This window comes from Haliotis asinina, chromosome 1 (assembly GCF_037392515.1).
Source record: "Haliotis asinina isolate JCU_RB_2024 chromosome 1, JCU_Hal_asi_v2, whole genome shotgun sequence".
NCBI classification, from domain to species: Eukaryota; Metazoa; Mollusca; class Gastropoda; order Lepetellida; family Haliotidae; genus Haliotis; species Haliotis asinina.
The window spans coordinates 19,878,946-19,898,573 of record NC_090280.1 but is presented as its reverse complement, the minus strand read 5'-3'; the positions used below and the strand labels follow the sequence as shown (position 1 = coordinate 19,898,573).

The 19,628-nt window shown below is 42.2% G+C and overlaps 1 protein-coding gene across 1 annotated transcript in view; it reads left to right on the top strand.

Moving 5' to 3' along the window:
* The first annotated feature begins 247 nt into the window (after positions 1 to 247).
* The window catches only part of LOC137288242 (ephrin type-B receptor 1-A-like), a 30,512-nt gene continuing 11,131 nt past the window's right edge, over positions 248 to 19,628 (top strand). The window contains exon 1 of the mRNA XM_067820703.1: positions 248 to 492. Within this exon, the coding sequence (XP_067676804.1) occupies positions 432 to 492 (61 nt within the window). The 5' untranslated portion in view covers positions 248 to 431. The remainder of the gene's footprint in view (positions 493 to 19,628) is intronic.

The following is a 19,628-nucleotide window of genomic DNA, read 5'->3' as shown; positions in this document are numbered from 1 at the left end:
CGTGTGAGGTGTAAGGGGGGCTGTCAAATCCAGCTGGTGGTTGTCTTTCCGCTAGGGGGCGAAGTAGAATCTCCACCGTCTTAGCTGAAACCTGAAGTTGCTCTTAACATCCCCCGTGGCACAACACGCGCTGGATTCTTCCCCTCCGTCCGGCAGTCGTCCCTCTCCGCCAACATGGTACGGAATTAGATCTATACCGTTCAGTGCTCCAGGCACCACAGTCTTCATTGTACTCCGATCGATATGCGTGTATCGGGATGCTGGTAGTCTGCAACCAAGCTCCGCACACAGTTCGGTATTGACTCAACGCAGAGAGGGTGGTTGAAACAGTGCATTGAGCTCGTTGGATCATTCCTAGCTTGGAACCGGGGATATATTTCTGTATGTAATGAACAGGGTGTACCGTGGTTGAAACTGTGCTGGCTGCCACGATGGAGAGGAATGTGTTTGTGTTTATTCTGTTCGCAGGAGCAGTGACATGCGTCAGAGAAGGTAAGAGACGGACATTCTTGACACTGAAACCAGAGTCATTGATTTGGAACATGATGCGCAAGCGCTATTAATGTTGACGTTTGTTTTTATTTTCTATCATTGAAGCTGGATTCATGTCAGGGTATTTCTAAGCTCTTACGCTGTGCAACAGAAAATGTCATAGCAACAGTCTTTAAATAGTTGTGCGTGGGAAGTAATGTCAGCTTGCTAGCATTCAAAGATCAACAGATGTAGGAAGGTATCAACGTAAACAAATCTCAAATGACGTGGTGATTTAACAACAGAAATTGATCTATGATTGTGGTAATACCGACCCCTCTTGGTCCGACGTTATGTCAAATGTCCATCACTACAACAAAGATTATTAGGGGACACACATTGCGACCCACTTCGTGATTGGTTTATTGTTGTGACCTTGACCTTTGCGTTAGGGCTATTAGTAAGGCTGTGACAGGTTCTGTATTAGTTGCGGTTAAGATGGCAGAAATTGCGTTTGTCATCTTAAGGAGATGATGTGAATTTAATAAGCGTAAAGATGTGCTAATTACCACAAAGTTGATTTCTTCATTGCACGGGTTCAGTAATCACCTTAGACTACGCTCACGGGAAACAACAGTTGAGGGGCGGGTTAAACGTAAATATAGAAAATCGATGTGTTCTATATGCAAATGAAATTTCCGACCTGCTTTCAACGAATGTCTCTATCGACAATCAACACGGTGAGATGGACGTGCTCTGTCATGGATGGCAAAACGTGCCTGGGCTGAATTGTTGGGCTTGGAAACAGAGCATGCTCTGGTAGCCAGAATTGCTTGTTTTATTGATGGCCATACTGAAATTGTGGATTGTATTTAGGACACCCAATAGGGCTGTTATCAGGGATGTCACTCTAAGGACTGACATTGTCTACCGCTAATGTACATACACCAGACTGATGGGACAGCCTGTGGTCAGTACGATTATATAGAACATACCCCTGAGTTAGCAGTTTCAAATCTTTGCCTCAAAAGCAATATCGCTTGCTTTTGTATTTTGTTTTTTAATGCAATCAGCAATATTTGATATGACAACTGCTTGTTTACAGCCGATTCTGGAGCATATTGAAAACGATGTGACGCCAGATGATCCTACATTTCCATGAAACCTACACGTGGTGGATTAATAATTAATGATGCATTCATTCTCAGTGCTTACTTTATAACGTTAGCATATTAAGAATTGCTAAGCAGGTGCCACCAATGGGCGGATACACTCATGTTTTCTGGAACATCAGATATTATCAGTATTTGATGGTATTCCGTAAACACATACCGATACTGTCGTCCGAATCGGACAACGGAATCTGAGAGATTCCCTGTCGTCATGGACATGGTTTCCTCGCTCTAAAATTAAAATGAAAGTGCAAGCGTTCCTTTATTCCTTTTCATGTTTCTTCACAAGGTTTGTATTGTGAGTGAAATTCTGGATATAAATAAAGGAAAACTTGTATTTTAATGTGTTTCCTTACTCGTTTCCATGAGAATATATACGTGTACAGCGAAACTTGGTCAATCTGGATCCTGGATGTATGAAAACACATTTAAACTGTGGTATGAGTGGGACAAAAGGATCTACCGGTTGCCCTGTTGTCATGGAAATGGTTGTCTCGCTCTGTTTGTGTGGAAATCAATATATACGTGTACCTGGAAACTTGCTTAATGTGAACACCGAATGTATGAAAATGTGTCACTTATGTTGTTATTACGGGTCATGTCTGCTTACATACAAATGTACATTGCTCCGTATCTATATTACGTTCACACGTATTCTGTTAAGAACAATCCAGCTGGTAAACTGAACGGTTTGAACCGGACAAGTTTGGGATGGCCGTTGTTTGTAAACGTGATCGTTCATTATTCCCGGTAATCTATCATCATTATATCCTAGAAGATCCGGAAAAGATCTTCATTAACCCATGCTTGTCGTAAGAGGCGACTAAGGGGATCAGGTGGTCAGGCTCGCTGACTTAGTTAACACATTTCATCGGTTCCCAAATGCGTAGATCGATGCTCATGCTATCGATCTCTGGACCAGACAGTCCAGACTCGATTATTTACAGACCGCCGCCAAATAGCTGGAGTATTGCTGAGTACGGCGTAAAACTAAACTCACTCACTCAGTACCACAAGGCTACCCCATTTTAGACACTGACGAGTCACATGCTATCGATATGCCAAATACAGTGCACTATACTAATATAGCCAGTATTCTCCAAATAGAGACTACTGTACTAATTCAGTTAGTATTCTGCAAAAACAGTGCGGCGTAAAACGAAACTCACCCAGTCTCATCATTAATTACTACGGTGGTAAAAAGAATTACAAATTAAAATGTTCAGCACGAAGTGCCCTTCTTCTTTTGAATGAAAACAAAATGTTCCAGGACGTGTCGGTATGGATTGTGGCAATCCACAATGGATTGAGTCAGACAATAGTAGAGCGTTGAATACTGTTAAGCATTTTCAAGTAAGTTTTTAAATAATATAGGTTTTTCATGGCAGATCGATAATATGACATTGTTGAAATCCTTTCATCCTTGCATTGCTTCGACGCTATTAAATTATGGCTACAGTGTACTTTCAGCTATTTATTATAAATGATCTGTGCGTCAAGATGGCACACATTTTCACATTTGTTCAGAAAAAAGTGCTTTTATGAATATTCAATTCAAAAATATTTTTAACATTAATTATCAATGACAAATATTTATTGGCTGTACAGAGGGACCTCGTCAGGTCGAGCACTGTGAATCTATAATAACGTTCAGGGCCATACAATACAGTCCGGTTATAATAATGATCGCTTCTGTGATCTGATACCAGTGTTCCGTTAGGAACAGCTTGCTCATGACAGATTCCTGGAGCTGCAGGTACACGGTATACATAGACGTCTTGAGTAAACAAACGTGGAGGTTAGAATTGCTCTTCAGTAACCCATGCTTAGCGTAATAGGTTAAACTCGCTGACTTAGCGGACAACATGAACAACATGGGACGTTAAACACACACTTGATGATGATGATGATGATGATGATGATGATATCGATGTAATATACAATTGGCACTAAAAGCTGACCATGGTCATATGCACATCATACGGTGTGAAATCCTATTTAACCGCGTACTTCAGTCAGTAAGACTGCAGTAAATACTTAAACTATTTCAACACTTAGACTATTTCAATACTTAGACTATTTCAACACTTAGACTATTTCAACACTTAAACAATTTCAACACTTAAGGATACTGCTCTTTATCACGTACACCACGTCACATTTTGTGTTTACAAAACAAAAGTCGATGCAGTTAACTAATAAAATACAGAGAATGTTACATTTTCAGGCGATCATTTGTGACAACAGAGTTTGCCGTCGGAATGTATTTCCATCACTCAAAATAACAGCGACCATTTTCACGTCCAGTTATTAATTTTTAGATCCCACCGTAGTGAAAAAAATATCCCACAAAACGTGACCGGGGATTTCAAATCAATTTTGAAAGAAGCATCAGCAAATCGTGGTCGGGGCGTCACTTACCCCTCATGCAGTCCTGATTCAAATTCGATCTAAAGAACGTGACCTAGTTCCTCTGAGCGATACTGTCACTGTGTCGTATTGGCGTTGGTAATAGCTCTAAGTTAGCCTTGATGGCCTTGATGCCTTTTATGCAGGGAACTGGTAGCTTTTTAATTCCGCATCCATCACTATATGGCGTAACAGATCGAGTTTGGACCAGACAATCCAGTGATCAACATCAAGAGCATTGACATATGCAGTTGTGATGCGTTTACTACGATGATATGTGTCAAGCTGGCATGACCACCCGATCCCATTAGTCGGCGCATGCGTCACACCGTTGCTGGAGACCAGTTTTATCCCGGTATTATCCCTGTCGATGTTCCTGTCGAATTTTGCCATGGCGTATACCCTTCCTTGGACTCGGAATTAATAGTACTAATATAAGAATTAGTCACCTCCAGTTTTGTTAACGTGTCTATGTTTCCATGTTATACTAAACTGAAGGTTTTACACGAAGTGACATGCGTAACCGTCTTTGTGCTCTCCCTGAAATGATGGGTATTACCGTAGTCTGATGTGTACGTGACGTTTCGTTCACAACATATAAACTGTTACCTTACCTAGCATAAATCATACCTCGGTTGAAACAACCTGAAACTATGAGTCACTAAAGTTCGGCATAGTCGTAGTTTCATGTGGATACTGAGTTTACTGCACACAGAATAAACTGTATTTTAACTAGCATATAACAAACCTTGGTTACAACGACCGATGGATCGCTTAAGTGTGATATGTGTATTTCGCTGACTTCGAAAAACTGTATTTTTCCACGTCTGTCAGATATATCCAAGAACGTTCATGGGAGTCTAGAATACGTGGCAAATCTAGATTTCCACGGTTTGGGCTCTGGGTTCCTGTTCATTATATTTTTTGTCAATGTTTCTTCTGCCAAATATGTTCATCTTAGAGACTAGTTGTTAGTCTTCCCTGCACTCCACATTTCTGTTGATAGTTGGGACGGTTGACTCTCCGCTGGACTATCTGGAATGTGAAGATATGACCTACTGTTTTGCCTTTAGTTGTATATGCCATGACCAGTTGTTAGACTTCGATGGTGTCAGCTGAGAAGTTATTTTTATCATCGATGTAACTATTAACTATCGTTTTTGCAAAAGTTTAATGTCAGGTCTTGTTTATGAAATCGAACGTAATCACTTCATACATTGTTTGTGTTTTGTGACAGTGGGCAAGCGATACTGGACAAGCCATAAAGCTTTATGTCGTCAGTCCGAAATTCTGTTTCCCACACATTTACAATGTGCGAAGCCTGTGTACGGTGCCCCTCTCGTTATATTTCTGGAATGGCCATAAGGGCGGCTTAAGACCACACTCACTCACAGATTTGAGTGACTTTGTGTGACAAAAAGAAATATTACTGCTTACTCCCTATACACCAATATTTCGTTTGTATTACGCCTGTGTCTGTATAATGGCACCGTGGTCTGGGAAGCAGTGACAATATCTTCTTTACAATATCCTTTTTACATGGTTCACCGTATTCACAATATGCAGCGTCATCGACTACACTTCCTCCTTGATCCCTTCACTGTCCTCCCTGCCATCATCTAATAACGCCCCCATCGCCGTTACTTCCTTTATCATCCGCGGGTCCAGAGCATCCGCGTCAAGCTTTAGTCTTTAATGACATCATTTGCGAAGCGAGGATGTTATTCAAGACCTGCTGATCAATATGCACAATTGCTGCATCTGCCTAATCAAAAGCATGAAGCCTTTTATTGCACACTTCACTCACAACATCTTGTAAATCTGAGACCTCGTTGGGGTTTAGTGGACAAGATGTCGCAATCTGCAGTAATCGATAGACCGTAACTCGTCTTGTTGTACATCGGGTCTGAGGTCTTAGAGAGGCATTTTTTTCCTACTGGAATTTGCTTTGACGTGTCCGTGACATGCTGGTGGTTCGGCGTTTATTTTGACCCAGAAATGATTGACAGTGAACCCTGTCATTACTATGCTGAATATTACAGACATGAATACAATGTGGAGCTTAAATTATTTCTTGCCGCTCATATTTGCTAGAGTGATGGTAAATGTGTCAATCGCACGCTCGCTCGCTCGCCCACCCACTCACTCACTCAACCACTCACTCACTCACTCAGCCACTCACTCACTCAACCATTCACTCACTCAACCCCCCACCCACCCACTCACCCACTCATGGCGGACGCCGAGACCAACACGTCACCACACTACATCAGAATGTCCCAGGCTTTGAAAGTACAAAACAGCAAGTCGCCTATCCTGGCCACTCCGATTTAGCGACACGGGGGACACATTCCAATTCGGATCCCCCTTGTTTCAACAGGGCTTGAGGTTATCGACATGACACTTTCTTATAGCAACGGATAGGTCGCAACGGTAAGGATTCAATATTCCGGCGCTGACCTGACAGAGACGTTCATAACGGTTTATGATAACATAACCATAAAATCATATGGTCAATATTTAGGCCTCGATTCATGCCAAAGAATCCCAACCGGTGCTCCTATAAAGCATAACCACGATAGCTTGAGGTATTTGCTCGGATGTTGCACATTGAATATATGTATATATTCATACTGCCTACATCCGCAGCGGAGGTGTCTTTTATCGTTTAATCCATTCTGATCGATTAATAGTAGCCAGCGCCAGTGTATGAAATTTATCTTAAATCGATGCATATTAATCACGTGCATATCCAAGAGGCATCACGTCAGAATAACGATTATTCCCCTTTAGAAATATCCGAGATGAGTTGACTAACTCGTGGGTGCCTGGGGATGGATTGTTGTGATGGGCTAACCATTTGAAATGCTTGGGGTGTGGGAGGCAGGAAGCTGGAATAATGATGGCGAGCGGGATATGTTTGGAGTGAGTTCTTCGAATCTCTCCAAACTTCCACAGAGGAATAGCTGTAGTTATTTTTTATGCAAGTGGTCAGTATGCGTTTACACCGGCGCGTTGGAAAACAGAAATAGACTTCATACATTCGTCCCATATAGGGAAACGAACCCGGGTCTTTAGCGTGACGAGCGGACACTTTAACTACGAGGCAACCTCACCGTCCCGACGTTTAGTAATAGCGCATCTGGTCATATTGACATGAAACTTGAATGCATAGCATAACCCCAAAGGACGACCAACCCAGTGAAAAATCCAGTGTTTACTTCATACACTATATTTGTTGTTTTACGCCGCACTCAGCGACATTCCAGACAATCCGATGATAGAAGTTTTGAGAAAAAGGCCGTGGGCCAAGTCACAAATCCAGATCTCACTTATTACAGGCTGTCCAGGACGTTTTCTTTCCTTTCGTCCTCACGGGTTGTTCCTTTGGTATTGAAGCCCTAACGGCAATTGTTCAGAAAGCTAAGTTTCCGGTTTAGCAGCGTCCGGAATAACGAGATGCTTTTACATCAAAACAAAACACTCTAATATTCTTTCAATTCAGATCTACACCAAATCCCTTTCAAGTTCGTTCATTTCTCGTCACAAGCCCCGATGAAGCATAGCTATCAGCAAATATACACGTCCATTACAAACGCCATGTAGTTTTTAAACGCCCATTGTATTACCACCTGTGGATAAAAAGAGCGAACAGCGACAATGTCAGCAGATGTTCCAGTAAACGAGATGCACATTTCAAATGTGTCGCGTCCCTCGATGCCAGTCGAACTGACACAATAGCGGCCAGCGCATAACACTTGGCAGCGCCACCTGATGGCGGTCGCTGGTTGTAACTATCGCGCCCGCTATTGGTACTGCTGCAACCTACATCGCAATGTATTGATTTGATGACGTCGGTCCGCGACATACTGACCCCGGCGCTGACCTGTTTGTTCACGCTCATTGAGATAGCGGGAACCCCGGAAACGTCCTTGATGAAACAGAGCATCCTTAATCTCACTAGCAACCATGTCAATAGCTGTCATTGTATTGAACTGGAGGTCTGATTTAGGTGCCATTGTTGCAGAATCCTCCAGTACGGCTTAGCAGTACTACATGGCAGATGATCTGGCGTGTCAGTAGCTGTCGGTGCAGAGAACTCGTGTACTATTCTGTCGTGTAAACACAGTGGAGGATGATAGTGTGATGATATCTTCCTTACAATATCTTCACAATCTTATTTTGCATGGCTCACCGTATTCACAAAATGCAGCGTCAACGACGCCAGTTCGCACTTGAACCCTTTACAATCTTCCCTAACACCATCTACTAATGTCCCTATAGCCACCCGCCGTTGCTTCCTGTACCATCCGCTACGATCATACGCAAATGTATGGGTTTGATGGGGTAGACGTGATGTGTATGTATATGTTGTGTGTGGTCATGTGTAGAGCGTACAGGTCACGCTATCAGGTGAGAGCGTAGAATCCTAGGATGGGTGATCGTGTTTGGCAGGTTGACTCCCGAGTTTCTAGGACTTCAGTCCGGCCCCACAACAAAGCACATGTGACACGTGTGGTCTCATTTTAGGCAAGTGAGTTTGTTCGTCAGAAGCTTCTGTTGTTGGTATTAGCCTTTTTGGAGGGGTGGGTGGGGGATGGCACGTTCGGTCGGTGAGCGAAAGATTGGTGGTTCGATCATGTGGAAGTTGAAAGAAGGTAAATGTTGTCACCCTCCCTTTCCTCGACTTCGCTGGAATGAACGAAGCTGGTCTGCCCGGAATGAGGACACTGTGTCTGAGCGGGACTCCCATATTCAAAGGTGTCTCAGTCGGCTGGCACTCGAAGTGTGATACGTCTGAATTAATACCACCAGTCACATTCACACTGCATTAATCTTGAACGAGACGTCAAACCCAATAACAAGTGATAGATAAATAATGTAATTTGGAAGTGTGTTTGAACCCCGGGGCAAAGATCTCGCACAGTCTCAGCAATCACACAGCCTGACCTCCCCATCGACTTTTTCTCAGTGTGGTGAAGAGAACTTCCCATCAGCTTCCCTAACGTTCAAACTGAAAGAGAAAAACCTGTTTAAAGAGGAAAACAGAATAATAAGTTGTATTTATTTAGGATTAAATAATGTAAAATATTCAAGTGGATGGATTATAGAGTACCACAAACATATGAATCGATAGCCTTCAGTGGTTTTGTCTACGAAAATACAGTCGTCACAGTTTGGGAAGAATAAGATATTACGTCGCTTTCAGTGATATTTCAGTGGCATCATGACAGAAGACGCTAGAAATGGTCTTCATTATGTCCATGTAGAGAACAGAACCCAGATCATCGTCGGATATAACGCCGATAGCTCCATCTTTGAAATAACAATCCTGTATTTTGTCACACGTTCATAGACCCTTCTTGCTCTGAAGAGATTCTTGTGCACAACAGTCTGTAGACTGTACGTTCCACAAGGTGCTAATGAATTTAGACATAATGATGCCAATCAGTTACTACAGACTCTAAATATCGTTTTAAAGCTGGTTAGAGTAATTGCTAGAAAGAAACGACTTGACACGATTGGTACCGATACACACTGGAGGTCCTGGAATACAATGGCTATGAACATTAGGCTGCTATCCGTCCCCCTCGGTATTGGGGAAATAAACCCTAAAACAAACTCTGCAAACTGCAAATCCAAAATACACGAACTAACGTCAGTTCACTAAACAACTTTCCCTCACAGACCCTCCACCTCTATCTCCGACCACCTCAAACACCTCATCGAAAAGCTGATCACAAAATACAAACTGTCTTGCCTGATATGAATTTGGGGATTGCAAGTGCACAGACGATGAATATCTCTTGAATAAACAATGAATTGTACACTTGACAGACTACACATTCCAAGGATATCAGTATTGATTCATTTGCTAAACGTATATATGTATTCATCATTTGTAATCTGAGATCCTATATGTAATCCGAGATAACATATGTAATCTGATATTCTATATGTAATCTGAGATCCTATATGTAATCTGAGATAACATATGTAATCTGATATTCTATATGTAATCTGAGATCCTATATGTAATCTGAGATAACATATGTAATCTGATATTCTATATGTAATCTGAGATCCTATATGTAATCTGAGATAACATATGTAATCTGATATTCTATATGTAATCTGAGATCCTATATGTAATCTGAGATAACATATGTAATCTGATATTCTATATGTAATCTGAGATCCTATATGTAATCTGAGATAACATATGTAATCTGATATTCTATATGTAATCTGAGATCCTATATGTAATCTGAGATCCTATATGTAATCTGAGATCCTATATGTAATCTGATATCCTATATGCATTTACAAGCTGCGGAGAGCATGAGCAGGGGCGTTTGTAATCACATTCCTGTACGACAGTATGCATTAATGATGCTGTGGCCATGAACGAGATACTCCGTGCAATCGGAACTCTCCCGGTCGAGACACCTTCCAATGAGTACGGTTTAGGAAGTTTCCGTGCATTGAAGTGTACAGGATAAGTTAGTTATGGAAGCAGATCTGGACCGTCTGCACGTAACGCTGATATTGTAACGTCTAATTTTGTCTCACGGGTGGCTCAGTGGTCCAAGGGGCGGTTAAAGCGTTCGCTCGTCACACTGGGTTCGATTCCATACATGGACGCCATGTGTGAAGTCCGTTTCTGGTGTCCAATGCCTTTATTTGTCTGATTTATTGCCAAAAGCGGCGTAAACTGGACTCATTCAACGTCTAAGGTGTTGCAATTCGCCCTAGCAATCTAGACCCGGTCTTGATTCCGGTACCGGTTGTGCCCATGTCAGTAACCCATGATTGGTATCCCGAATGTTTCTAAGGTTTTTCTTGATAATTAAAACTATTTAAAGATCACGGACACCGCTTTATTGTTCTGTAAATCATCGCCTACGCTGCCTGGCACTCGATGGATTGAACAAGAACTGGCTGGCGCGACAATGTACACATTCTCTATGTGTCGTATCCATATCACACTGCGGCATGGTACATGCATCTAGATGTAATGGGGGCGGTGTGGTAGCTCAATGGTTAAAGCATTGGTTCGTCACGCCAGAGGCCCGGGTTCGATTCTCCACATATACATATGGAAATTAATTAAGCAACACCAAATTCAAAGACACATAAAAACTTAACAAAGTTTAACGAAGTAATTTTGATGATTGATTATTCAATTTTGATGTATTGACATACAGCATGAGCTTTTCATGGGTTGATATGACGCGCGTGAAGCTTGCACAGCGCACGTGCATTGCTTTAACCTCAACTTTCGAAAAATGCACTTTTTCCCTGGGGTGTTTACAAGCGCAGGTTGTCGATTGCATTCGGTTTTTCATTCATTTCAATGTCATGGCACGTAGGAAATTATCAGAGGCCACTCGTTGGCAAATAATCGGCATGAGGAATGCTGGTATGTCTCTAAGACAAATCGGGACTCAAATCGGACGACATCATTCCATAATTTCAAAACTTTTGAAAAAATACCGGGCCACTAATGAAGTTAAAGACCTGCCTAGACCAGGAAGACCCAGGAAGACCACAGTCCGGGAGGACAGAGCTTTACTGAGACTTGTACGGCGCAGGTCCTTCGACTCGAGCTCTCGGTTGAGACAGGAGTGGCTTCCAGGGAGACCCATCTCGAACAGGACTGTTCGGAATCGTCTGAAAGCTGCAGGATACCGGGCAAGGAGGCCAATCAAGCGACCCAGACTGTCTCCAGCCCATAAGGCAGCCCGACTGGCCTGGTGTAATGACCGTTTGCACTGGAACATTGCCTCTTGGAGGAAGGTCCATTTCTCAGATGAGAGCCGGTTCTTGCTGCACATGGTGGACGGTCGTACTCGGGTCTGGAGGCAGAGGAACACAGCAATGGCTCCACGGAACATCCAGGAGACTGTGGCCTTTGGGGGAGGTTCCGTCATGGTATGGGGGTGCATTTCCATGAACTGCAAGTTGGATATCATTACCATCCGTGGCAACCTTAACGGTGTTCGTTACCAACAGGAGGTTCTTGACAGGGCTGTGGTACCTCATTTTGAGAACCATCCTCTGGCAACGAGACCCATATTTATGGACGACAATGCTAGACCTCACAGGGCGCATGCTGTAAATGATTTTTTGCGGCAAAATGCAATTGACAGAATTCCATGGCCTGCCATGAGCCCTGACCTCAACCCCATTGAACATTTGTGGGACTTTATTGGCCGTCGTGTGAGGCAGAGAGACCCACCAGTCCATAATCTCAACGAATTGACGGCTGCCCTGCATGAGGAGTGGAACAGGATCCCCCAGAATCAGATCCGGAGACTCATCCAAGGAATGAGGAGGCGTCTGGAATCGGTGGTGCGTGCGCAGGGAGGACACACTAGATATTGATGAAAGTCGGTGTGCAGACTCTCAGATGACTGTTCTTTCTTTCCATGTGACATTTGTGTTAATACACCTGACAACAACGTCTGTGGATGAATAGTAAATTGTGTCCATTTTTTCATGAATTTAAGACAGTTTTAAGAATTTGGATTTCGTTGCAATAAAGCAAAGTCTTGATACTTTTTCCCTTTAAGTTGTTTGTCAGAGATCGTCTGTTGAATAAAAAAGTGTCAAACTATATCAACCCGGCATATTTTGATTGTCAGAACACTTCAAAGTTGCTCCAATAGAAAAAATTGGGGTGTTGCTTGATTAATTTCCAGGTGTATATTTAAGGTGACTGATGGCAATTGCTGGCGCCCCCCGCCTTGATGTTGCTGGAATATTGCTAAAAGCGGCGTAAAACAATGCTCACCCCCTTACTCGCTCACTACTGCATGATACACCTGCTCCACAGTGATGTTCCCTCTGCAGACAGCACCATCCACTGTTTTGAAGGAATACTGCTAACGGTGCCGTAAAACTATACTCACTTGCTCGAGTTGAATCGCTTCCATTTTACCTATATGAGGGTGAATACCATCATTCCTATTATGGATGTACAAGTGACGGTAAATATTGCTCATTCAGCATGGGTGCAGGCGAGGCCTAGAAGAAGCCAGCTCTCATCCTGTAAATAGCCGATATACCCTTACAATATATTCCGTCTCATGTGCATAGATTTACTTAGCAGTTATGTGATGAAATGTCATAAATATTGACATGTGTATTGTGATCCAATAACACAGGTGACATTCTCTCCGTCGCCTACTCATTCTTGAACTTGTGCTGAAGCAAGAACCATTATGTTGGTATACATATTCATAGGGAGTTTGATTGATACGTTCTGAGTCCTACACAGAAGGAATTGCGTAATACTGGAACCTTTTGTTGTGTTTGTTTTTCAACGCCGCACTCAGCAATATCCCATATGTATGACGGCGCTCTGTAAAAAAAAGGAATCTGCACCACACAATCCAGTGATTTACGTAACATCTGGATAAAGAAATAAGATACGATGACATGCATTGCATCTGCATATTCAGCGAGTCGGATCCAGTCTAAGTTCCTGTGAATAATGGGTCATTGTTGTCATGGAGATAACATAATGTTGAGCCAACTGAGCAACATGTTTCCACTTAGGTCTTGAGGAAAACGTGTACTTGCCGAGGGTAGGATAAAAGGTCATCAAGAAAGATGTGATTACAACATGCCACTTCTAACGCCCGCATTGGGAGGGGGGCATCGATATTTAAGCGTTGCATGGGTAGCAAATCCAGTGACTTATATGATGGTCACCTCCATAAACAGATAGGATACGATCACAAGAATAATCGTATTCGGCGAGTTTGATCTGTCGTTGAGTACAATGAGTATGGAAGGTAGATAATATTGGGTTGACCTAACTGACCAAAACGTTTCGGTGTAACAGGTATTGAGGCAGGTGCATGCGGAAAATGGACTAGCCTAGAAGACCATTAGGAGCATATCATTACAGCATGACAAGTCTAATATCAACGTTGGGACGGCTGAAGTTGGCAAGGCGTGACAGACCGACGAAACACTAAGCGATATACTGTTAGTTTGTTTCATTATACATTTTCCTATGGTGTAGCCTGATAAAAATGTCAGCCCGCAGAGCTCCAAATCTTCTGACCCTGACCAGAACAGCACCGGACACTCTGAGATCTAGCTGTGTCGAAAACTGACATCATTCTTTTTCTCAACGATATGTACGAGTAACAATGGATGAAACCGTTTTCACAGACGGTGACAATATTTGGCATCACCACTTCCTATAGCTAGGAAGGCATACGACTTGTCCGTTAAAAATATCCTCCTTGAAAACATTGAGAAAATGCTACCGTTGGTTATGTAGTTACGAGAAGAATAGTATGTATTCCGGTTTTTGATATGACGACATAAGAGCCCGAGAAAAGGCGTGCTCTTCCAAAGGCTAGACAACACACGTATAGCATTGTTGCCCAAGAGACGGGTGGAACTGAGACAAAGTGTGATCAACTTCAGCTGGCACAAAACAGTCCTACAGTATGCGAACGTAACGTTTTTCGTCAAATTCAAATGAAGAATGGTCCCATGTTACACGCGTGTGCGTCACGCCCACGTCACATACTTATTACACGCGTTCTGAACACATGCAACGGGAATGAAATTTTGGGGAGTAGTGTAGGTTACAATCCATCTATGGGGCTTTGCACTCCCCAACTACGTACAACTGTTCTCAAACCGACAAATGTTTCATTTGGAACCCATGCTGAATCTAACCTTACCGTCACAGACACTGCCGTAACATTACAGCATATTTGGAAATGGAACCAAACATATCTTAGAGGTAATGCTATGTGATATAATCTAAGTGATATCTCCATCGATATGGACATCAGTAACATTGCCCAACCATCTAACCCTTTACCATCCATTGTAATATACTGTGTAACGCTTTACCATCCATTGTAATATACTGTATAACCCTTTACCATGCATTGTAATATACTGTGTAACGCTTTACCATCCATTGTGATATACTGTGTAACGCTTTACCACCCATTGTAATATACTGTGTAACGCTTTACCATCCATTGTAATATACTGTGTAACGCTTTACCATCCATTGTAATATACTATCCAATGCTTTACCACCCCTTGTAATATACTATCTAACGCTTTACCATCCATTGTAATATTCTGTCTATCGCATTACCATCCATTGTAATATTCTGTCTAACGCTTTACTATCCATTGTCATATACTATCCAACGCTTTACCATCCATTGTAATATACTATACTGTTTGTAGCAGGAAATATGTCATTTCATGCAAACATACAACACTGTAGGGGCACCCCAGTTCGCCATGCATTGTACCGTCCCATGTTAAGAACCTAACGTGTGATCTTGGATACGATGCCCGATGTTCCCCGACTTTTGTGTTAGAATTGTCAGTACCATTACATGCTTGTAGATCGTTGGTTTCTGAGACTCTCATATGTTCTGTCGTCCGAATACACAACATGTAGTGCTGTAATTGGATTACTCTTCAAAGTTACTCAACTCAATCACTCAAAGAATCTCGCACCTATCAGTTTAAAGTGTGAGTTGGAATTTCTGCCATCTTTAGCAACATTTCAGCACTACCTGGGCGGGGGACACTGAAACAGGATTCACATATTTTACTGAACCCAGTTTTCGGCGTGACCAGCGAACATTATAAACACGAGCTACCCCATCACCATGCGCTTAAAGAACACCTTAATACGGCATTATGATAATCCGGGTAGTCTCATACTGAGTACAGTCTGGATGAATGATTTTAAAATTGCTAGCATGTATTAAGCATAATTTCTGTAAGATTCATGTAATACGCACCTAACCAAACATTTGGTCATTTGGGTCAACCATACTGACGGCAGTAAACGGACACATACATGCATTGACAGAGGCTGTCTGACAGATATACAATCTTCCCTGTCTGAATTTGAGACTTGGTATGGAATGACAGAAAGATCTGGATCACGGATATGTGGAGGTCCAATTTGCTTCCATCTTTGCCTTAGGGAAGAAAGTAATAAGCATCAAGCCTTTTGCGAGAGCAAGTGTCGCGATGTCAAACAGGGACGTTGTTGTTGGTTCAGTAGGGTAGGAAGACATTTTGTGTGATTGAAGTTGCAGCTTACATGAGGAACGGGGTTACAGATGATCTTCCTTCACAAATCTATCGTCCATACTGTCATCCAAATTTACTAACACAATATTTTACAGCTACTTTCATCTTTCACAAAATGATGACGGAGACTGTCCCAGCAGCCCATAATCACTGCTGTTGGATCCGGGTTAGAATGTGGCTTCAGCAACCCATGCTTGTCGTAAGGGACGATTAACGGGATCGTGTGGTCAAGCTCGTTGACTTGGTTGATGCAGGGAAACTAAGGACGCATCCAACGTTTGGATGGCTTTCATCAATTAATAACTGCTTGCTAAAATATATATAAGAAAGTTTGAAATAGACATTGACAACAATGCGAAGGTTGTAGAAAAAAGAAGGTCCCGGTTAACGTGGTTCACTGTACACAGGTGTTTCAAGGGGACACCAGGAATGGACTTCACACACTGTACCCAAATGGAAATCGAACTTCGCCGTGACGAGCTATCCATTTAACCAAAGGGCTGGTCCCGTCGTCCCGATAGGAAGTGAAGTATCATTAAAATAATTAATTCACTTTTCCAGATTAATCAACTTCAATTTAAAGCATCTAAACATAAGCCTTCGCATGTAAACTCGTTGACTGTAAATTCATCCCCAAGTCGTGCCCTTATCGCCAAGGGTCAGTATCCTATATCGTCGGCATCCCTGATGAATTACTTTCTTTCACGACGCTTATACACACGGGCATCGACCTGCCCTGCGTACCATGCTGATTCAACTGATATGTCTAATTGTTTCACAGAGAAGTAGCACAGAACCGAAAATGTTGAACAGAGGCTGGGTAAGGCAGTAGAGGAGCTACTGAAGACAGGGATGGTCAGAGAACAGTCCGTAGGGTTGTGAAAGCATTGCGAAATTTTAGGGTTGTTCAGATGCAGAGGTGTGCTGGCAGAAGGAAGATCGCAAGGTTGGCGTCACTGCGAGAGAAATATGAGAGGTTGAGAGCTAAGAAAACATTTACAGGACGTGCAATACAGCCGGTTTACCGGTGTTTACCAGTTCAGACATTAAAACGATACGTACTGCAATATGCTGGTCAAAAAACTGGTATTTTGACATGCATTCGTACAAATCTACGGATATTTCTGTTCTTCACGTCGGAAATTATGAGTTTTTTGGTAAAATTCCAACCCCCGAAACGAAAAATTTAATAGTGTGCCCGTCAATACTGTAGCAAAGGTTTTAGTATTTTGAGTTGAAAGAATTTACTTTTTATTTTGCCATGATTTATTTTTTATGTTAAAGATTAGTCACGCATTGGGATTTTCTTGTGTTTCTGCTATGTAAATAAAGCATTAACTCAATTGTGAGTAGTTTGTTTTGTTACAAATAGCTCTTTCAGTATGCTGCAAAACATATTGAAATATCTTATATCGCAATAAGAAAGTTCTCTGCAATAACCACCCCTGTGTATAAGTGGTTTCATGTATTAATTCACGTTATTGAGTATAGTGACTTGAACTATGTGCCAATGACGTGTCCGCATTTTTGCATTTATTCATCATTGAATGGGTACCCGGAAGAATGTGATGTTCTTTATTTTTAACTAAATCGCCCCAAACCACTGGATTGCTTCAGACTGTCCTTTTCATGCATTGTCGTCGGGATGTCAAAACATGCAGCTTTAGAAAATACGTATATTCGTGAGGCTGAGGTAGCGTTCACTCTGAAACTAGTCGGTTAGTGTTATGTCATAAAGTGGCAAAACATCCATGTGTGGAAGGGTAAATCAATCCAAGTTCATTCCTGTAATTTACAGTTAATGGGTATTACAACAATAAACCGAGTAAAGTGCTCATGTAGGCTGTTGTTCTGAGGAAGAATGAAATCAATCCGTGGCAGGGCGACACATGGGATGTATTGACAGGCACGTCAAGGCAGTGATATGATGGACGTGTTTAGTAGCAGTATGAGGTTGTGTTCAGGTGTTCAGGTTGTGTTCTGAACAGGGTTAAAGTTCAGATCACTTTGTCATCAAAGTAAGGACAGACTTCTATTGTTGTATTTAAAATGATGGCTTTGACATTTTTGCATCATCCCTACGACCTTTAGAAATACAACATTGTGTTTAGTGAGAGAGAAAGAGATGGGGCGAGAGTCAAAGTAAGGAAGAGAGAGAGGCAGTGGGGAGTTACAGTGAAAGTGGAAGAGATAGGATCAGAAGGTAGAGAGAGGGACAGAGGATGAGAGTACGAGGGAGAAACAGAGAAACAAGTGGAGAGAGCAAGGGAGAGAGGGAACAAAGAGAGCGATGTGATGAAATGTATATGTACTGCACATCTGTACCTAGTCCGGTGTCGCTATGCTAAATTCAACGTACTGTTCCCTGAACCATGAAGAAAGCTTATGCATGCGTGTTTTGGTAGACTCACGAAATCAATACATTGTACGCCAGTACAATTCGTTGCTATGGTGATACGTTTATTACCTACATTAACGTCGCGGTAGTAGTAGTTCTAGCTGTAGTAGTAGTAGTGGTGGTGGTGGTAGTAGTAGTAGTAGTAGTAGTAGCAGTAGTAGTAGTATTGACAGCAGCAGCAGTTGTAGTAGGTAGTGGTAGTAACAGCAATAACCGCACAGGGACTGCACCAGAGAAAGTTATACTTCCATCCGATCCCATCATCCCATCTAAACGGAACGGTCTAGCCATCCATGGGACAAGTGATGATATTCAACATCTAAGTTACCAAATGAAGTTAACATTTTTAAGCTTGAGATCATTAACATCAGCTTAAAATGGAAACATATCACTAAGATCAATTACGGTCAGATTGGAATATTTACACATTACAGAGAGGATCTCAGTAGTAAATACGGGCAAACCTGTTTCCATTTTCAAGTCATTGTGGTCTGGGCACGATTAAATTCACCCATCCATATATACAGGATATGTATTGTTGACAGACCAGTAAAGATGCCAAGGGACATGATCTATCCAAATATCCCGCCGGGTAAGCTATACTATGTTTGGTATTCAAGAGAATGGTAAAATCAGCCTTTTGGGAGGATCACAAATCAGTCTTGATAGGAAGGTCAGTAATACACCATTGGAAAGGTGAGAGCGAAAAACATGACAATAAATCAATCCGTGACAGGAAGCAGTGGTAATGTGCCCGTTAATATCACTAATGCATTATTGCTGCTCTCCGTACTGGAATAGATGGCAAGGTGCTACTGTAAACATGTAACATCCGATGCCAAACCAGTGGTTTTGCCAAATGTCTGACAGTTTCATAGGTGCCCAGTTCCCACTTTGACCGTCTCGGTTCCAGTGACACGTGATGTCATATCTGGGCAGAGGGATGTTATTCTTGGACGTTGCCACATTTCTCAAATACCATTACGCAATGAGTGAAATGTGTTCATCAGGTCCACGGGCTTGAAGTGGCAGCACGGTGTTGGTAAAAACTCCGAAGTGGAACTAGACGTTTA